General features: G+C 33.9%; 6 protein-coding genes across 6 annotated transcripts; 3 read left to right on the forward strand and 3 right to left on the reverse strand.

Annotated features, from left to right (window-relative positions):
* Positions 1–480: 480 nt before the first annotated feature.
* LOC111684708 (WD repeat-containing protein 46) lies at positions 481–2,740 on the forward strand. The gene is made up of 2 exons (XM_023446926.2): positions 481–2,316; positions 2,496–2,740. The coding sequence occupies exons 1-2, from the start codon at positions 667–669 to the stop codon at positions 2,643–2,645; spliced, it is 1,800 nt and encodes a 599-aa protein (XP_023302694.2). The 5' UTR covers positions 481–666; the 3' UTR covers positions 2,646–2,740.
* On the reverse strand, positions 2,666–4,805 carry LOC111684707 (testis-expressed protein 10). The gene is made up of 2 exons (XM_023446925.2): positions 3,578–4,805; positions 2,666–3,506 (listed from the first exon to the last, which is right to left on the reverse strand). Exons 1-2 carry the CDS (start codon positions 4,779–4,781, stop codon positions 2,740–2,742), a joined length of 1,971 nt encoding a protein of 656 aa, XP_023302693.2. The 5' UTR covers positions 4,782–4,805; the 3' UTR covers positions 2,666–2,739.
* A 372-nt stretch (positions 4,806–5,177) lies between these two features.
* On the forward strand, positions 5,178–7,373 carry LOC111684705 (60S ribosomal protein L22). Its single transcript, XM_023446919.2, has 3 exons — positions 5,178–5,281; positions 5,477–5,995; positions 7,005–7,373. Exons 1-3 carry the CDS (start codon positions 5,270–5,272, stop codon positions 7,269–7,271), a joined length of 798 nt encoding a protein of 265 aa, XP_023302687.1. The 5' UTR covers positions 5,178–5,269; the 3' UTR covers positions 7,272–7,373.
* Positions 7,374–8,498: 1,125 nt separating this feature from the next.
* On the reverse strand, positions 8,499–10,629 carry LOC111684702 (exopolyphosphatase PRUNE1). The gene is made up of 2 exons (XM_023446917.2): positions 10,569–10,629; positions 8,499–10,518 (listed from the first exon to the last, which is right to left on the reverse strand). The coding sequence occupies exons 1-2, from the start codon at positions 10,614–10,616 to the stop codon at positions 9,448–9,450; spliced, it is 1,119 nt and encodes a 372-aa protein (XP_023302685.2). The 5' UTR covers positions 10,617–10,629; the 3' UTR covers positions 8,499–9,447.
* A 549-nt stretch (positions 10,630–11,178) lies between these two features.
* On the reverse strand, positions 11,179–13,207 carry LOC111684699 (60S ribosomal export protein NMD3). Its single transcript, XM_023446915.2, has one exon. The coding sequence runs from the start codon at positions 12,864–12,866 to the stop codon at positions 11,295–11,297; it is 1,572 nt and encodes a 523-aa protein (XP_023302683.2). The 5' UTR covers positions 12,867–13,207; the 3' UTR covers positions 11,179–11,294.
* Positions 13,208–14,065: 858 nt separating this feature from the next.
* Positions 14,066–16,169, forward strand: LOC111684701 (60S ribosomal export protein NMD3-like). The gene has a single exon (XM_046947568.1). It carries the CDS (start codon positions 14,414–14,416, stop codon positions 15,974–15,976), a length of 1,563 nt encoding a protein of 520 aa, XP_046803524.1. The 5' UTR covers positions 14,066–14,413; the 3' UTR covers positions 15,977–16,169.
* The last annotated feature ends 4,884 nt before the right edge of the window (positions 16,170–21,053 follow it).

A 21,053-nucleotide genomic window follows, 5' to 3' on the forward strand; every position in this document is an offset into this window, starting at 1 on the left:
ACGATATTTATTAAAATGTGATTGATTAAAAAGCGCAATATACTATTTTGAAAATTGTAACATATATAAAACTAATTATTAATACAGCAATATTTTGCTACTCAATTAAAATCATCATTTAATTTATTATTTAACTCTTAGGATTTAAACTGATAACTATGCTCGTCGGCATTATTTTTTTATATAAACTTTTTTGACTATTTTGAACCATATATAGTCGACAAAAGATTGACAAAAGTCGTTTTTTGAAAAATAAATTTATTAGTGTAAACGTACATATATTTAATGTTACAACCAAAGTATAACGTTACATCCCTGTTATATGATTTTATATCAGCTGTTATAAAATAATGCCAATGTATAAAAATATTTATTAACAATAACGTAATTCAAATAATTTTTGTTAAATTTTTGTAAGATTTGTTTTAAAACTTTCGAAAATTTGACGTAGGTACAGAATTTAATATTTTAAAAATTTGTAGTTGCCTATGAACTTATAACTTTTGCAATTTATGCCAATGGTAAACGAAAATCTCTATCTTGTCATTACTATTTTCGTTGCACTCTTGTTTAAAACGCTATTTGTACAACACTCATGTAAATATTCAACTGCGAGCACGTTGTGTTTTTTTAAAGTATAAATAAATAAATATATTAATTCAAAAAATGTCTGAAGAAATTAAGGAAGAAAAAATAAAGCCAAAAAATAACCGTTATTTCGTTGATCCTGTATTAGAAGAAGACGTAGAAAAAATAAAACAGAAACCAAAAAATCAACAAGAATTTCAAGGCGAGTTTATACAAGTGGACGACAAAACACCAAAACGTCTTCCATATCGTCTGAAACGCAAAGGAAAGCACAATAAAGATGCTGGCCCGCAACTTAAAGAGAAGAAACCAAAAATACCAAAAGAAGTACTACGCAAATATGAGCGCGGCGAAAAAGTGGAAGAGGATGGCATTAAGACTAAATTCTTTAAACAAAAACAACAACGTAAAGAAGTGTATTTGGAATATGCCACAGAACAAGCTGCCCGAACTGAGCTGCTGTTGACAGAACAACAGGGTTTTATAGAAGCCGACGAAGGCGAAGTGACAGCAGAATATAGACAAGAGGAAATTGCCGCAAATGTTGACATACAATCGGCTTCGAAATTATTCAAATTGAATTTAGATTTTGGACCATATACTATGCGTTATTCTAAAAATGGTAGGCACTTGTTGCTGGGTGGACGCAAAGGCCATGTGGCAGCTTTCGATTGGATAACGAAAAAGTTACACTGCGAAATGAATGTAATGGAAGAGGTGGCCGAAGTTAGTTTTTTACATGTTCACACAATGTTCGCATGTGCCCAAAAAGATCATGTTTATATTTATGATAATCAGGGCACCGAATTGCATTGTATCAAAAGAATGTATCGCGTTAATCGCATGGAATTCTTACCGTATCATTTTCTATTGGCTACTGGGAATAAGGATGGTTATGTATCCTGGTTAGACGTATCTGTGGGTGAGCTTGTGGGTAACTATAACACAAAATTGGGAGATATACGTATAATGCGGCAAAATCCCGGAAATGGTGTAATTTGCATTGGCGGTGGAAAAGGTGTAGTCTCAATGTGGTCACCCAAAGTACGAGAACCTCTAGCTAAGTTATTGTGTCATTCAACACCAATGTCAGCTATGGCTATTGATCAAAAAGGACAACATTTGGTGACAGCAGGTTTAGACCGTAAGGTAAAAGTGTGGGATATACGAGCATTAAGTGGACCTTTAGCAGAATATCATTTACGTTTGCCAGCAAATCATGTGGATGTCTCACAACGGGGCGCATTAGCTATAAGTCAAGGCAACTACACTGAAATATACAACAATTTAATTATGGGCGAAAAAACAAGTCGTCCCTATCTGCGCAAGCACTGTGGTTCATTTATTCACGGTATGCGTTTTTGCCCATATGAAGATATTTTAGGAGTTTCCACAGCTCAAGGTTTCCAATCTCTGCTGGTGCCTGGTTCGGGTGAGCCTAATTACGATGCTTTAGAGGATAATCCAATGCAGACACGTTCACAACGTCGTGAACATGAAGTACACGCCCTGCTAGAGAAAATACCTGCAGAACTTATAACATTAGATCCGAATGAGATAGCAACTGTTGATGCTCCCACATTACAAGAGAAAATCGATGCTAAACGTTCAATATTCTTTGTTAAACCACCACAAATTGAATTTAATTCTAGACACAAAATGAAAGGCAAAGGTGGAAGTGCCAAGGCATCTCGCAATAAACAAATTGTTAAGGATCAGAAGAGAAAGGTTTGTACTGTTTTTATTCGTTTTTAGTTGGATTGTAAATGACTCTTCTATTTGCATTCAAAATTATTAAGTTTTTTTATATAGTTTCATTGTTGTTGCCTAATTAGCTAAATATGTATAGGAATATTGAACATTTATAATACTTTAACTGACATAAACTTTTATGTTTTATTTTTCAGGAATTCATACAAAATGTTCGCGAAACAAAACAACACATCATTAAATCGCATAAAGTTGATGATGGCGATGACTTTATACCTTTAGAAAGTGAAACAAAACCCAGTGTATTGGATCGTTTTAAGCCCAAAGTTCTTAAGAAAAAAACATAGTTCTAAAAATCATGTTAACATTTTAGTTTTACAGTATGTAATTATAATTTTTATTAATATAAAATACCTACAATAAAAAATATTGTAAAAATGTTTATGCAGCAGTTAATATATATTGGCAGTAACCAGCTATTCTTTTGTCAGTAACATTCGTCTCCACATCACTTAATAGTTTCTCCAAATTTTCCTTACTAATGCTCGTTTGAGGGCTGAGCCAATAAAATAAATTAATAATATGCTTCTTCCCCTCGAATACATTAATGGCTCCCGCTACCTGAATTGTCTGCAGATGATCCACAACTTTAGACAAAATATTTCTTAAAGCATTTAAAAATACAGCATTCTGCTGTTTGCCCAATTTACCCATTGCCACAAGACATGATTCACTTATTGTGGGCTTTAATAAAAGATTTGGTAAATATTCTAGAAATTCACAAAATTCCTCATTACCATATGCAAGGCAGAGTTTAGAATCTTGCACAATTTCACATAATAATATAAGAATTTTGGATGCTATACCCAATTCGCTAAATTTGTTACTTAAAAAGGCTTTAATGCTGTACCTTAGCAAAATTTTTGTTTCATCCTTATGAAGTTCTAAAAGCGTTAAGCCATTTTCTAATAAGAGTGCCCGTAAAGCCAAAACCAGTGATCGTAGGTAGTCATTAGAATTGTTGCTAGATATGGAATTTACAATTTTTGTAAGATATTTTAAGACAGCAATGAATCTCGTAGATTGTTCATTTAAATTATTTGAATAGAAACGGCACATTAAATATGCTATTGTTACGTTTTGTTGAAAACAATGAGGCGACATATCTGTAGAGGATTTCTTATGTTTTCTTTTTGCAATACCATCGTCTAAAATAAAGAAGAAAAAACAAAAACGAAATTAGAATAATAACATATAGGAATTCTGATTAAATATTTACTTTCTTCAAATATCATTTGTTGATAAGGATAGGAATCTTGCAAAAAGTTGGCTGCAAAAACATCGGCATATTGATCTTTAAACCATATACTTAAATCGTGATTGTTTACTTGTTGTTCATATATTTCTATTAGTGACCATAAATTCTCAATAATTTCCAAAACAATTTTTAAAGTTATGGCTGCATCAAGTGTAAGCAATGTTTCGATAGTGCCTGAACCAGAAACATGTTGCGGTCTCACTTCCAACCACGACTCTAAAAGCAAAGGCATTAAATGTTCCACGTATGAACGTAGTTGACCCGATTCATCGCTGTTGCTAATTTCACCAGATAATGTAGAACTACCCAAAGAACGATTAAATATTGATGATAGATCACACATTTGATTTGGTGCAAAAACTCTCTTGACACCATAGTGCTGTTCGGTTTTTGTGCTAAATGTAACAAATTTACTATTATTGTTACTGGCCTTTGAAGCATCTTCGCGCATACTTCGTTTGTGTTCTGCCAAAGTTTGCAGCATTTGTTGCAAACGCAACAAAACCTTGGAGCGCCATTTAATTGTAGTCTGTCTTTGGCCCATATTCACCGTTAACATACGTCCGGCTTTGTCACCATCTGCTCTAACTCTTGATATCATTTCCAAGAAATTTTGAAAAATTTTAGCACTATGAACGGCCACCAAATGGGGTACATGCTGAAGTAATACATCCAACATCATCAGAGCGTCCTCTTGTATATTCGGCTGTATATGTGTCATAGCGCAACGTAGATACGATGAAATTATATGAAAAAATGGAGCTACGGCTTCAACTGATAAATGACCCATCAAGCTACTTAGTGTTTTAAAAGATTCCCGTCTAGCATCTCGCTCCACATCGAGTGAAATAGCTGATACTCCTTGTATAACATCGTTTAGGGATGACAATAACCCGGGATGGTTCAGACTAATGGCATCTCTTATATTTCTCAGTGATTCAATGCGAAAACTTGAACTGTGATGCCTAAGTTTCGACAAGGTCTCCTTAAGATTTACTTGTTTTAGACCATCGGCATACTGGCTTTCTTTAAGTTGTTCACGAATTGTAATTTTACGCACTTTAAATTCCGTTTTAGTAACATTAAGACCTTTTGGCAATTTAGCACCTTTTAGCTTTACTTTTGCCTTTTCGGCACGTAATTTCTTTTTGTGAGAACCACCCATAATTGTAATTTATTAAATAGAAATAAAATAATAAATACGTTTGTTAAAAATTGCTACAATTTTGAAAATAAACAAACACACGTGTGAAAATACAGCTGGTATTAATTGATATTGCCACTGTATAAAATAAATGCTGAAAAACGCTTGAGAGAATATGATTTCAAAGTAATTACTTATTTATGAATGACTTTAAAATAAAATCTTTAACAACTTATACTATCGAATTTTTACGTAATATAAAATATATACTTTTTAAATTAAAGCTATTGTAATTATTTCTGTTGCAAAATCCATTTGGTTTAATTTCGGTTGCAAAGTTTAAACAATTCAACCCATATGGCATCTTTATAAATTAAAAAAATATTTTTACAAACACTTCCTAACGAGTCTCGAAATGTTGCTATAATTCAATACGAGTATCGAAAAGTGTTATAAGATTTGACAGCGAGATTTTGGGTTCTTTTTCTCCGTGGTTTTTGCGATCAAACATGGCACCAACCGTAAGTGTCCTGAAAAAATACTATTTTTACTTATAAATTTGTGAAATAATTGGAAATGAATGTAACAAAATATACCTTAAATACGTTTTTATTGGATGCAATTTAAAATTATTAATAATATCAAATGATGGCTAAGAAAATTGTGGATGTGCTGCAGTGAATTATTGATTAATATAATTTTTTTCTTTTTTTTAGCCTAAAAACCAAAAGGGTGACAAACCCGCTGCCGCTAAAAAGGCCGAACCTGCCAAGGCTGCCCCAGCCGCCGCTAAAGGCAAAGTTGAAAAGCCCAAAGCTGAAGCTGCTAAACCTGCTGCTGCTGCCAAAAATGTAAAGAAGGTCCCAGAAGCCGCCAAGGATGTTAAGGCTGCTGCCACCAAGGCTGCTCCAGTCAAGAAGGACGCCAAGGCCGCTGCCCCAGCCAAGAAGGCTGCTGCTCCCGCCAAGGAAGCCCCCAAGAAGGACGCTAAGGCTGCTGCCCCCGCCAAGGCCGAACCAGCCAAGACTGAAAAGCCCGCTGCTGAGAAGACCGCTAAGGCTGTAGTAACCAAACCCGCTGCCGCCAAGCCCAAGAAGGCTGCTGTTGCCTCCGGCAAAGTAGGTAAGAAGGCTGTTTTGCGTGGTAAGGGACTTAAGAAGAAGAAGGTTTCTTTGCGTTATGCCATCGATTGCACCAACATTGCTGAAGATAACATCTTGGACGTTGCTGACTTCGTAAGTACTCGAATGTAAAAAAAAAATGTAAAAACTTAGGCTCATAAAATATCTAACAAATACTAGATTGAATATTAAGTATCCTATATATTTCGGGTCTCAAAGAAGACCAATTATGCCTTTGGGTTTGCCAAATTTAATTTAACCCATAATAGGGTTAAATTTTGTCTGTTTTCAAATTGCAAAAAAATCCCTTGTTCTTCTAAAGACCTTTTCTCCAAATTCCTCTAAGAGGGGCTCTGGATGTAGCACAACGGGGTAGCCTCTGACTGTCAGAACCTGGACTGACCAGTGGTGCAACCGTTTGTGAACTGCGTCAAGACGTGCTATGTAAACCGCCACGTGGTGGGCCCTGGGTTGGGTACACTTGCAACCGCAAGTGCTCAAGCCAAGATGCAATAGTGCGCCCTGCCAAAGCGTGTTTCCAAGTTGGGCGCTGCAGGTATCCATTCACCCAAAGCAATCTTTGTTTTTAAAAATTCTTTATACTTTATGAATAAAAGATTATACCCTCATCCCAGGAGGGTTTTGTTGCTAAAGAGGCAACAATGTTGTATCAATATTTATAAAAAAGCAGGTAATTTCTTTTAATAATATATGTATAAGAACTAAAATTCTTTTAAATTAAAATTCTATAAAAGAAAAAATTGTCTTTATTCGCCACGACTGATTTGTTGTTAGAGAGTGATTACCCTCGCTCTGATGACAGTGTACTCAGTGGTATAACAAAAACACACTCTTTTTATATTTGGTTTTTAAATTTTATCTTGATTTAAAAGCTTAACAAACAAAGAGATAATATCCTTAAATTCTCCATTATTTCCATATTCCAAGTGAAATTGTTTTAGTATTGCCATAAATAACGTATAATTTTAAAAGTTTTGATAATTTCATTTGTACTACAGAACTGGAGGATTGTTTTCTTTTACGGTATAAAGACAATTTTTTTTGAACAAGTACAATTTTTTTCTTTACTCAACGGATTTTTATTTATTTTTTTGTAATTTAGGAAAAGTACGTTAAGGCCCGCATGAAGGTTAACGGCAAAGTTAACAACTTGGGTAACAATGTCACCTTTGAACGTGTCAAGATGAAGTTGTACGTCAACTCCGATGTCCACTTCTCCAAGGCCTACTTGAAGTACTTGACCAAGAAGTACTTGAAGAAGAACAGTTTGCGTGATTGGATCCGTGTTGTCGCCAACGACAAAGATTCTTATGAACTCCGTTACTTCAGAATCAGCTCTAACGATGATGAAGATGAAGATGCCGAGTAAATTAATGTTTTTCTTTTTTTTTACTAAAGTGATAAACTAAAACAAAAAACTTTGTTAAAAGTTTTTTACATAATAAAATAAGAACTTTTTTTAAAGTTAAAATTGCTTGTAGTTTTGTTTTTATACCCACCATAAAAAAAGATTTTGTCATTCCGATTAAAACACATCGAAATATTGATCATAGACCCACGAAAGTTTATATATTCGGATCCTTATTAAATTCTGAGATGAATTAGCCCTGTCCGTCCATCTGTGTGATGGAAGCACTATAGAGTCCGAAAGGAACGAGATTGAGGGTTGAAATTTTCCACAAATATTCTCCATGGGTATGGTTTGTTTGGTATTTAAAATGGGCAATATCGTTCCACGTTTTCGAATAGCCCCCATACAAGTGACCAGCGAAAAACAGCTTTAATGGCCATATCTGTTTAAAAAGTACAAGTATAGCAATGAAATTCGTCATAAATTAGTTTCATATGATCCAAAATCTCCCTACCATATTCTGTGGGAATCGATCCATAATTGACCCTACCCCTGTATAAGGCCCCTTTAAGAAAATTACTTTAACGCTCATTACTGACTTAAAAATACGAATATAGTGATGAAATTCGCACAGATAAGATTCAATGTAGCCAAAATCTATATCAAACTTTATGTGGATCGATCCATAATTGACCCTACTCCCTATATAAGGTGCCCTTAAAAAAGTACTTTCAACGCTCATTACTGGCTTAAAAATACTAATCACTTATGATCCAAAACTATTCTACCAAATTTTATTGAGCATAGGTCCAAATTGCCCCTATCCTCCATATAAGGTCCCCTTCAGAATATGAATTTAATGCTCATTACAGGCTTCAAATTATGAGTATATTGATCAAATTTAACACACATAAGTTTCATATGATCCAAAATCTTCCTAACTAGTTTTTTGTTGATCGGTTCATAATTGACCGTACACCCATATAGGGTCCACTTCAGAATATGATTTTAACGTTAACTTAATTTTTTATAAACAAATTTTTATGTTGATTTTTATCTTAATTCCAAAGTATTTAAGCAATTTATTGATAAAAAAAACAAAATTTTCTGAATGAGGCTTTATATAGGAGTATAGGTCAAACATGGGCTGATCCCCATTAAATTTGTGAAAAGAATATATTTTTAAATAACAGTTTTGTTGAGTTTCTTTGCGATACAAATGGTTACAAGAAAATTTTAGACGTTTGAGACATTTTTTGAAGAGGGGTTTGTATGGGGTCAAATAAGGACCGATCATTACGAAAATCTGCATTATTATTTATACTTATATAAAACTTATTTGTACCAATTGTTAGAGAGATAATGATATATGGCATAAAAAGCTCAAATCAGGTGGTACGGTTGTATGGGGGCTAGATGAAATAATGGAACGACTTCGACCATTTTCAATAGGCTTCGTCTCAAAAAACGTGCTTGTTCCAAATTTCTTCAAATTATCTTGAAAACTGCGGTCTGTACCTTGTGCATAAGGTTTACTTGGACAGCCAGCCGGACATATCTTATTCGACTCAAAAATGATTCTGAATTGTTCGCTATACTTTAAAGAGTGGTATTGGACCAATATTTTTGTGTGTTACAAACATCAGCACAAAGTATTATACCCTGCCAATATAGTGGTTTAGGGTATAAAAAAACATTTGTTCACAAGCTAGTTAATGAGATATTTTAAATTAGAATTAAATTTAATACATTTTTTAAATGTCTACGTCATGATGTAAAAAGTAAGGTGGGAGCGTTTCGGCAACAAACACAATAATTTTTTGTTGTCTAGAGTTGGGTTTTGTCAAAATGAAATTTCTAAAATTGAAAAATAATAAACATTGGAAAGAAATAGTTCTTGTGTATTTCACAGTATTACCCACAAAACCGTCGTTACATTTAGCTTGTATCTGCAGCAGGGCAATGTTTTAAATCTTCATTTGAATTTTCTTATTTAAAAACTTTTTATGAACAATTTAATTCATTATTTTAAATTTAAGTTTTTTGCTTTGAAAACACAAATATATATATTTTTTTGGATTAAAAATAAATTAATTTATTTTAACACAACAAAAGCACCTTTAAAAAAAAAAACAAATAAAAATCAGCTGCCTTAATGATTTCACCTTACTAAGTGCATCCTGGCCTACGTGTTTTATTGATCTAAAATGTTTTTTACAATTGGTAAAAGATGTTTTCTTGTTACCTTAATATTTTGTTGTTTATAAAATGATCCATCCATAAAATTACAATTATTGTAAAGTTCTATACCTAATTTAGGTTCATCTAATGACAAAAGACATTTTTCAATGGTTTCACACATAATAGAGTCGCTTATATTTATTAGACCAAAATCACGATGAACACTATTGTCTTCCGATTGGACAAACATACCCATCAATAGCACAATGCTACATTTAAATTCTTGGGCAAATTCTCTTACAGCATCTTCTGCACCAGGCTTGGAAATGAAATGCTGAACCAGCAGCGGGAAGCCAGGTATGGCGATATTATTGTTACCACCATTCTTGTTTGAAGTTAAAATCTTAAGATCTTTTCGCAACAACTGTGAAGCTGTTAAAGAGCCCACATCTGCTCTGGCTTTAACTAAAGATTCAAATATGGCTTCCCTGCTATGTAGACAGTTAAATTTTCCCAAAACATTCTCTAAGGCTAAACAAATTTCAACATCTTTGGGTGTTGCTCTGGCCGCAGACTCAGAAAAGTTAACCGTATCCAATACGATAGTACTACGCAATAAATTTAAAATCTCTACCGATGCATCCAATATTTTTGCATTCAAAAATTGTTCTGCCACAAGAGTTGCACAAGAACCTACTAAATTCAAATGCAATTCACATTTTTCTGGTATAATTGCTGACGCATCCTTAGGTCTATGATCGTATATTGCTATGCAGTTTTTTAACCAGGGGCTAACATGATGATCAACTAATACGAACGCCGAATCCTTTAAAAAATCGTCATTTAACTCATCTTTGAACGTTAGCCATTCCTCATTAATGTTATTTTCTTGAAATAAATATTTTACTTCTGTTTTTAGCGGATAATCTCGTTTAGGAATATTCAGTACTGGTAAGTAATTATAAGCCTTTGGTTTATTTAAACTAGAGTTTATATTATTTTGGTAAAAATATGCCATAGAAACAGCACATACTGCGGAATCCAAATCACAGGACTCGTTTCCCAAAACAATACAAATTGGTTCCTGTTAAAAAAATGTAAATATTTTGATAGAAATCTAATTATGTTTATTACCTTAGCATTATTAACGAATTTACGTGTTTGTTTTAAAAAATTTAACATTTTTAATTAATTTTTTATTGATATTTTTGTCAAAAATAACACAAAAGTCAAATGTAAACAAAAATAATGGCATTTAACTAACGAGTTGCCACACTTTTTTATTTAAATCAAGGACCGACTACTATGAACCCCTTTACTTCTCTAAACGGACCTATTCCATGTATAATACCGAACTTGTGACCAATGATTTGTTTTTGATATCGAAAACAGCATCAAAATATTGTTATACCTAGTATGATAGGTCGTGGAAAGACCTTTTTAATTGATGAATAATACAAAGCTGATAAAGAATGAATTCTAGTTGGAATTAATCGCCTTAAAATTATAATTCGGCTTGAAATATTTTAATTTATTTACGTTTAGATGTAAATCAAAAAGATTAGTTTAAATTTATTAAAATACACTTTATAAGATATTGAAAGCAAAGAAACAATTTTTTAACTGCTTTTATAACATCTTTGACACGATGGAACCTTATAGATGGCGGAGTCAATTAGTAAATTTTAAACCTTACTAACAGCAAATTAAATAAAAGATTGTAAAAAATATCATAACATTCAAATTATTCATAATAAAACATTTTAATTTTTAGTATATATAGTACATTAGCGTAATATTTTTCATTCATTCATTAAAATAATTATAAATTTATGTATTAAAATTACATATTTTTTATTTTTACAATTGTGGTTCCTCTGGTGCTTCCTCTGTTTCTCCCATTTCATCATCAGCACAATCCAAAGTTAAATCGTCCAACATTTCTGCTAAAGTTATACGTGGGACATTATCATTGAAACCCAAAGTGTCTCCGCCGTCAACTGGAATTTTCTTAGTATCGCGATAAATATTGACTTGTCTACGGTAGTCTGGATCTTCTTCCAAATCTTCCAAAAATTCATGATAATCGTTTTTACTACGTTCATCTGTAGCTTCATCTGCCAAATGGCGTAATTTCCATAAACGCTGATTCGAGCGTGTCTGGCGATCAATATAACATTTTTTCACCAAAACTACATCGGGAATTTGTTCGGCCGTAAGCTTTTCAAATTCGTTGTCGTTGATATTGGCCTCACCTATATTATAACCCAACACAGAATCTCCGACTTTGAGAATGTGACCTAAATGTGAACGTGTATGTATGGGATTGTCATTGATACCTAATTCAGAAGCTCGTACAACCCAAATATCACAGAGTACGTGACGGAAAGACAATTGTCCCTGGCCGGGGTAATATTTACGATCTTTATCCATAATAATTTCGACATCCATTACAACATACTCCACCAATTGCTTGGGATTGCAAATAGGACCGAAAGGAGATCGGTAAAATACTTGTCCAGATAGCTCGGCAATTTGGGCAGTCATAGGGTCTATTAAATGTATTCCACTCGTTACTTTGTGTATTAAACATATAGGAGATAGATTTCCCAACTGTTGTCGCAACTTCTTAGACAAACATACGACACTGTCCTTCGATACGGGAGCAATATCTACCGACCAAGTATATTTGTAATTAAAGTTGTTGCTGTGTATGTCATGAGAGATTAAACGCTTGGAAGAAGTTATTTTAACGGGAACCATTGTTTGTAAGAAATCAACCATTTTTCTAGCATGATTTTCATTTGCATAGTAGAAATCTAAACCGCCATGCATTGGTTTAATGCCCAAAGTATTTTCATGGGCCTTGTGTTTCAATATCAATTGTTCCAAGTAATAGAACGTTTTCTTGTTTTCAGCCCTTTGGCGAACCTGCACCATACAACGCCAGAAGTCTTTGGCCTCTGTACGATGACAATCATCACACATTTGATTCTGTATAGTGAATTCCACTATGAAAACTTGTTGGAGCACTGTGCCACCAGATATTTCTCCATGTACAGTTAATTTAACTTTAATGCGTTTAGAGTGGGCCTCAGTCCACACGAACCCAGCATCAACAAGTTTAACTTCTTTTAGTCCTTTTAACTTTTTAAGGCAAAGTGCCAACAATTCTCGGGATTCCAAAGCCGCTTGTATCCATTCTCCGGGAGGTTGCAAATAACGTTCACAATTGCGGCAAAAGTGAAGTACAGCTTGCTTAGGAATACCTTCGGTGATGTCAACGTGATTACGTAGACAAGTGACACACATATTGGAAGGATTTGGTTGGATAGCCACACCACATTCGCAACATAATATCACAGACTGTTGTACATCGTTGTTAGCTGTAGCATTTGTTGCGGTACCGCCAGAAAAATCAACATATTCCATGTTTTCGAAAGTCTACCAACAACTAAGTATTTCAATTTATGTTTATATTATTTTCAGCGAAATGTTGAAAATTTTTATATTTATTTTATTAAAATAAAAAACAAAAACACGTGCAGCACTGCTGCGGTTGAAATATTTATGTGGTTTACGTTGCCAGATTCACAATCACATTGTTGTTTACGTACAATTTTTAATAATATAGCCCTGTTCACGCGTCTTCGCATGCTACGCTTTTTATGCGTAAATTCTTTGTTTTCTTTTAACTTCGCGTTTTTTATTTATTTTTTCATTTTTAAACTCTGTTTATTCATACTAATAAATCAAAATCAGATGACATGTTCGTGCGCCGCATGTGACACTTAGAAAAGTAAAAAGTAGATCTACTTTAAGCATTCTACGCTTTTGTGTTTGTAACGTTCAGCATAAAAAACATTGATTCTACTTTTTTGACAGACGCATAGAATTTGAGAAAGCGTAGAACGCGTGGTATGGACCTCCAGCTTAATTTAGCAATAGAAATGCACAAAAAATTGTAACAGTCTGGTAACAATGTGATTATTTTAAACAGTATCGTCTGTTGATGTATACATAGACTTTTGAATATTCGAATAATCCACAAAATTGACGAAGCGACGATTTTGTATTAATAAAGTCGACTTCTTGAAAAAGGATCGGAAGAGTAATAGATTTTTTAGATAAAAGTCGAAATAAATCGGAAAAAGTAAGAAGTGGTTTAAATAGATTACAATTGGTGAGAAAATCTCAAAGTTGTCACTATAAGCATTTTTTACAAGATGCATTTTTTCAGGTGACTTCTCAACAAATTTTAATAGACAGAGGTACAAAGAAGGTAAATTAATTTTAAAACAGTTTTACTTGGGTACAAATTGGTCGTACCATGACATACTTAACTTATTCAGTACAACCTGGCTCGTACTTTGCAGTTTCCTTCTACCTTTGTACCTCATTCACCTGTGGCTTAAGCCAGCTCTGAAATGCCTCATGAAGGATTTATTTTTAATAAGAATTCCAAACACATCTTTCACAAAACAAAGTTTTGACAAAACACCAACAATATCAGTAACATTTATTTGAATTTCCTTGGTTTGTGCTCAAACTAAATAAAAGCTGAAACAGTTTACAAATTATATAATTTTATTCTTGTTTACTTTCTTTTCAATACTTCGCCGGTTGTTTTATAAATGCAGTTGTAAGGGAAACAAAAAATAAGAACAAAATAAAAAACTTTATTTTTGTTGTTTATAATAACAACAAAACAACTTGCACCATCTAAAACGACCCTAATTTACAAACATGATGAAATTATTTACTTCATATTGATAAATTTATATACCCATCCAATCGAAATTGAAAGACTTGTCATTCTGGTACTATAACTGTCAAATTCAATATAGAAAAAATGCGACAAAAAACAATAATGTCAGCGTTACAATCACCTTATTAATAAATCATTGTTTAATAACAAAATATATAAAGAAAATAACAGAAGAAAGGTTCTTTTTTTCATTGCAACCACAAAGAGGAGGATGGAATACGTCGATTTTAACGCAAAAGGTGCCAGAAATAATTATAATGAAGAAAATATCGAAATCAGAACAAGTACTATAAAATGTTGCGAATGTGGGGTATCCATACAACCCAATTCCCATAATATGTGCTTGACGTGTTTACGTGAACATATTGATATAACCGCTGGTATATGTAAACAAGTTGAACTGCAGTTCTGTAAAGGCTGTGATCGTTTTTTGCAACCTCCCGGTGAGTGGATAAATGCCAAATGGGAATCCCGTGAGCTGTTAGGTCTATGCTTAAAAAAACTGAAAGGTTTAAAAAATTTACAATTAATTGATGCATGTTTCATATGGACAGAACGTCACTCAAAACGTCTTAAGGTAAAATTAGTAGTAGAAGGAAATGCCGCGGATTTTTCTTCACTACGTCAAGGTATTATTATCGACTATACAATTCAGAATCTTATGTGTAATGAGTGCCATCGTGTGGAAGCCAAGGACTATTGGCGTTGTGTGGTTCAGGTGAGGCAGCATGCGGAAAATAAAAAGACCTATTTGTATTTGGAGCAATTAATTTTGAAGCACAAAGCTCATGAAAACACCTTAGGTATTAAGCCAGTGCACGGTGGTTTAGACTTTTTCTACGCTTCTGAAAATCATGCCCGTAAAATGGTAAATTTCTTAGAGAGTATGGTTCCTGTTAAAGTAACGCCATCAAGACGTTTAATATCACATGATCAAAATAGCAACATTCATCATTATAAATATACTTGGTCCGTAGAAATTGCTCCTTTATCAAAAGACAGTCTAGTTTGCCTGCCGCAAAAGCTCAGGCATCAACTCGGCAACTTGCCACCTTTGTGTTTGGTACATAGAGTTACTCATGGAATGCATCTGATAGATCCAATGACAGCACAATTATCCGAATTAAGCGGTCTAAATTATTTTCGCTCACCATTTGCTGCCATTTGTAATCCCAAGCAACTGATTGAATTTATTGTAATGGATGTTGAGCCATTCCGTGAAAACGATATTAAAAAAGCTGCTGGCAAGGGTCAAAAATCATGCCGCCATCAATTATGTGACATTTGGTTAGTGCGCGCATCGCAACTAGGTACTAATGAAAATATTACACATACTCGTTCACACCTGGGTCATGTTCTCAGTGTGGGTGATTCCGTAATGGGTTACAGCATGAGGGAAATTAATATCAATGAGGCAGAGTTTGATAAATTGCATTCAGATCAAATTCCCGATATAATACTCGTTCGTAAATGTCATGATCGTTCGGCCCGCAATAAGCAACGGCTTTGGAAACTTAAACACTTAACATATGGCCCGGTGGACGAACGTATCGTTAGAGATAAACTCGACTTTATCGAAGATTTGGAAGATGATGCAGAGATACGTAAAAATGTGAATATATATCGAGATCATACGAAAACTGTTTCGAATGATATTGACGTTGAAAAAACGGACGCAATTACACCTATAGATTTAGCAGAAATAATAGATGAACTTTCTATAAATACAGATGTACCATCTGCAAATGAGGAAGGTGCAATAGAAGTACATTAATTAAAAAATGTATTTCACACTTAATTTAATGTTTTAAAAACTAAAATATATATTGAACTTGGCTCCAAATCATAGTTTCAAGTAAAGTGTATATTTAAATTGATTGTATTACTTTTTAAATAATATAAGTCTACGTACAAATGTGTATTAATTTAAAAATAAGCCCTAATAAACTTTATCTGTTTTTAGACAATTTTTATTTTTTTCAAGCTTTTATTACACTTTGTTAAGTAAGATCACAATTTTTCGATTTGCTTTATACGATTGGACTAACATTAAACACAACATTGTTAAGGACACTAATCAACAAAATATTACATAAAAAAGCAATATACAGTGAATCAACTATGTTTTTTGCCTACTTTTTTTAAGAGAATTTTGTTTATAAATAAAATTCGAATAAACAGGTAAATAAATTAGAATAAACGGGAAAAAATTAAAAATAGATATTGTGTAAAATGGAAAAACCATGAAAAAGGAATATTTTTAAAGTGTATGTATTCACTTTATAGGACAATAAAACGGTTAAGAAATATACAAATTTGTACGTATTATTTCTAAAAATTGTTATTTAAATTTATAGGAGTAATAGAAATTTTAAATTTTATAAAATAATACAGCAATATAAAAAAAAATTAACAAAAAAAAAAAAGCAAAATACTAAAAATTTATCAAAAATCTCGTTAATTAATATCATCATTTTACTTTTTAGGGTTAAAAATTTAAATATAAGATATCCTTTAAAATATACAATAAACAAATTGCTTTATTTTTATGAAAATAATTGTTCAGATAAAAGTGTTTTCTTAAAATTTGTGAATTTTAAACAGACAAATTACTTAGTTGATTCACTGTATGTATATACAGTGACTTCCACAATTGTTCACAAAAACACAAAATTATAATATTTTTAGCATTAAAAAATTTTCCAACCCCTTGAAATGTCTACATAGGGGATTGTTTTCAATATTCCTTCTATTTTTTAAGATTCCTAAATTTTCTACATGAAATAATAATAATAATAATTCTACTCCAAAACATTAGTGAATTTTTAGTATTTCTTTAGTTGGAGTTTTCCGCTGATAAATGTGACCATCAGATCTGATTTAGTTTATTTTTACCACGAGTTTCCATTCCTTATACGTAAAATTTAATTGCTCTATTGAGAATTTCTAGGAGCTTAAGTAAAAAAGCCGATTTATCCCACGTTGGTTCGGAGAAGTTATATCGTAAGTATATTATATTAAAATTAATATTGCTAATCTTATATACATATATAAAGACCTATCACACATAACTTTTAAATAAGCTGATAAAAGTATAAAAAATAATAACATTAAACTATTATCTATTTCAAGTGTGAAGAGGTTTCCAAAGCAAAGTATAATAAGTAGTCCGACTCTCACATATAGGAAATTACTCTCTTACATGTACGAGTGCAGTGTGAATACGGCTATCTTATGAGAAATTTAAAATTTTATTGTTTAATTTTCTTAAACTGATTTTTTTTTTAAATATTAACATTTCATTTTTGTTGTTGTTGAAATTTAATTTATAAGCTGAGTTTAAATTTTTGGTATTGAAAACTCGAACAAACCATCAGTTGCGATGCTTTCAGGGACCGTAATAGTGAGGAAGTTGTGGATACAGACCTATCCTTAGACGGAGTACTGACACTGATTGACGTTCATGCTATGATTTTGAAGCAACCGGAAATCTCTGGCCTAAAGTGGTTGCAGGTGCGAAGAGGGAAGTTTATTCCTTCAATGGTCTTTAAAAAGAACACAGGGAGGGATTTCCGTTTTGCTGTATACGACAAGTCCCTCGAAATCTTGGATGGGCTGAGAGGAGTTGACAACTTTGGACTGTACGGTTTAGATACTCTAAACATGACAGATCCTAGGATCTGCAAATAAACCTGCATTATTGTGAGGCAGCTTCAACAAAGTTGGTATAGTTTGTCACCCATCCCCAGACGGACGTAGCCCTAATATAAGAACCATGGTTATATAAAAATATAGGTTTGCGGATAAGTGGTGGACCAGGGAACTACGTGGTCAAAGTTCGACAGTTAGAAGGTTGTGTAATATAAATCACCGGGTCTGGATGGTATTTTTTCTGGCAATATCTGTAATATTCCTGAGGATGCATTGGGAATTTGAGCTGATATTTTCAAGAGGTGTCTCCTCACGGGATACCTTACAAGAAGGGCATGTCACTCGAAACATAAGGATTTCAGGCCTATCAGCTTTTCGTCTTTTAAACTGAAGACCTTAGAACGTCTAATAGATCTTTATCTCAGGAGCAATATAGATACCCGTCTTACTAGCAACGCTCAGCATGCCTACCTATAGGGTAAGTCGGCTGAGAGTGCGCTACATGAGGTGGTTGAATATACTTTAGTCACGTTTCTGGACATAGAGGGCGCCTTTAACAACATTAGAATAGAAGGCATTAGAGAGTCGTTAGTCGTACTCGGAGTTCAGGATTTCCTAATGAGTTGGATAGTATCGATACATGACAGCAGAATTATTAACTCAACATTAGGGAATGATAGGATTCGGAAACGAGTTACCAGGGGTATACCACAAGCAAGAGTTTTATCTCTCCTTCTATGGTTACTGGCGGTCAACTCTATCCTGAGGATCTTTGAATCTTAAGGAAGGAAGATAGTCGTTTATGCAGATGACGTGGTGTTACTGGTCAAAGCTAAAATTTTTCTGACAATCAGTGAGGTCATGCAGTCAGCTCTAAGTGATCTATCAACCTGGACAAACCCAAATTAGGGTGGATCCATTTAAGACGGAGCTAGTTCTCTTCATTAGGAAATATAAAGTTAAAAGTTTTAGCTTGCCGAAATTAAACGGCGTTGGACTGACTTAATCAAAAGGAGCCAAATATCTAGGGAACTTCCTGGACCGAAAATTGTCTTGTAAGAAAAATATACACGAACGGTTTAAATAGGATTTCAATGCCTATTACACGTGCAGAAACTCTATTGGTAAGAATTGGGGTTTTGCGACCAGACATGGTAAATTGGATTTACACGTCGGCAGTAAGGTCCAATATTACCTACGGTTGGACTGTGTGGTGGGTAGGGATGAGGAAAAGCAGCTATGGAATAATACGTAGTAAAACTCAAAGGTGTGCTTCTATTGGCATAACAACCGCAAGCGGCATTGGATATTATTCTAAATCTGCTCCCCATTGAGAAATATGTTGAGAGTGTAGAGACTAGGAACTTATTTATACTGTTTGAATCAGCTCTAGTAAGATCAAAGCGGGTATGCCACATTAAAATAATGTACGAGGTAGGTCTAACAGGAATTGAGGGCAGTACGAAGGGTAGTTCTGATCATTTGGTTAAGACCCTGGACTTCGGAGTAACATCCTCAGTAGTGATTCCTAGTAGGGATGAGTGGGATGTATCCGAAGCACTGTTTGAGGGATGTGCAGTTTTCACTGACGGATCCAAGATGGATTCTGGCAAATGTGCCAGGGTTTATTTGGTAGATGACAACATAAAAGTGTCCTACAGATTTCCGGACGAATGTAGCATCTTTCAGACTGTTTGAATTAGCTCTAGCAATATCAAAGCGTTTACGCCACAATAGAATACTGTACGAGGTAGGTCTAACTGGAATTCAGGGCAGTACGAATATTTCTGATCATTTGGTTAAGACCCTGAAATTCGGAGTAACACATTCAATAGCGATTCCCTGTAGGGATGAGTGGGATGGTTCCGAAGTACTGTTTGAGGGGTGTGCAGTTTTCACTAACGGGTCCAAGATGAATTCTGGCACATATGCCGGAGTTTATTTGGTAGATGACAAAATAAAAGTGTCCTATAGATTTCCGGACGAATGTAGCGTCTTTCAAGCGGACATCCTGGCTATATAAAAATCCGTGATCATTAATAAGACACACATTACTAAGGGGTCGGATGTGATGATTTATGTTGATAGTCAGGCAGTGCAAAACGTTACATTCTAGCTTGGGACCTGGAAGAGTTAGTCAGGTTATACACATTAAGGCTGTACGTCACAGTGCCCCGATAGTAGGTTCGGTTCAGTAAAACCCTTCATTTGTTATTATTATAGGCTAAACACCGAATATTTAAAAAACTCCACCAAGCGATCCTGGCATAGTAGGTTGAATTGTAAGGTTCCTAGGACACTATGGTCAAAGTCAAATCCAAAAGCAACCAAAATGCTATTAGGACTGGACAGGAGGAGTATAAGGATTTTAGTAGGGGTAATAACCGAACACTGCTCAATTGGAGCCTTTAGGGGTAATGGGGCCGGTAACACACAAGATTTTTGCAGGTTGTGTGAGGACGAAGAGGAACTGGAGATAGTAGGCCATATTTTATGCCACTGACCCAGAATACAGAGTCTGAGACTGAAATGGCTCGGTAAAGGATTCCACGATGAACTAGGAGATATAGCAGGGTGCAATCTAGGCGACATTTTGGGCTTTAACAGGGGAATATTTTGGATTTTTAGGTAACAGATAATAATTAGGGATTTCCCTTTCTTTCCTTGTTCTTTTTGGAGGGAAACTCTTACTCTTCTCATCTCCCTCTTTTCTCTTGAGTTCTTTTTATTTCTTTAGCTATTGTTGCAACAATTGTATTCGTTATATTCAACCATGCCGAATCTTTTATATCAAGTTCACTCAGAGCAGTTGAATTACTTAAACTGGAGGCACAATGTATAATGCATGGTATAAAGAAAACAAGGTAACTCCGTTCTCTCTCAATGAAAAGTTTTTTGACGTAAATAAGAATTATTGAAATGTATTTTTTGTAAACAAATAAAGAAAAAACGTTGCCACACATGTAGTAGGGGAAATCATATTTAGGAAATTGGAAATAAAAAATACGTATAACTTTTATATTAATCATTTAAAGTTGTGTACACTAAGGATATTTTTATAAAAACAGTTCAGCTCATAAACGGACCACACTAAGCCCAACAAGTTCTTGTTTAATTTTATCTTATTACCACGATTTATTGGCATTAAACTCCAAAATAACACCTCTTGCAATTGGTTACGTTGAATTTTTTCAAACAAA

Source organism: Lucilia cuprina, chromosome 3 (genome assembly GCF_022045245.1).
Source record: "Lucilia cuprina isolate Lc7/37 chromosome 3, ASM2204524v1, whole genome shotgun sequence".
Classification (NCBI taxonomy): Eukaryota; Metazoa; Arthropoda; class Insecta; order Diptera; family Calliphoridae; genus Lucilia; species Lucilia cuprina.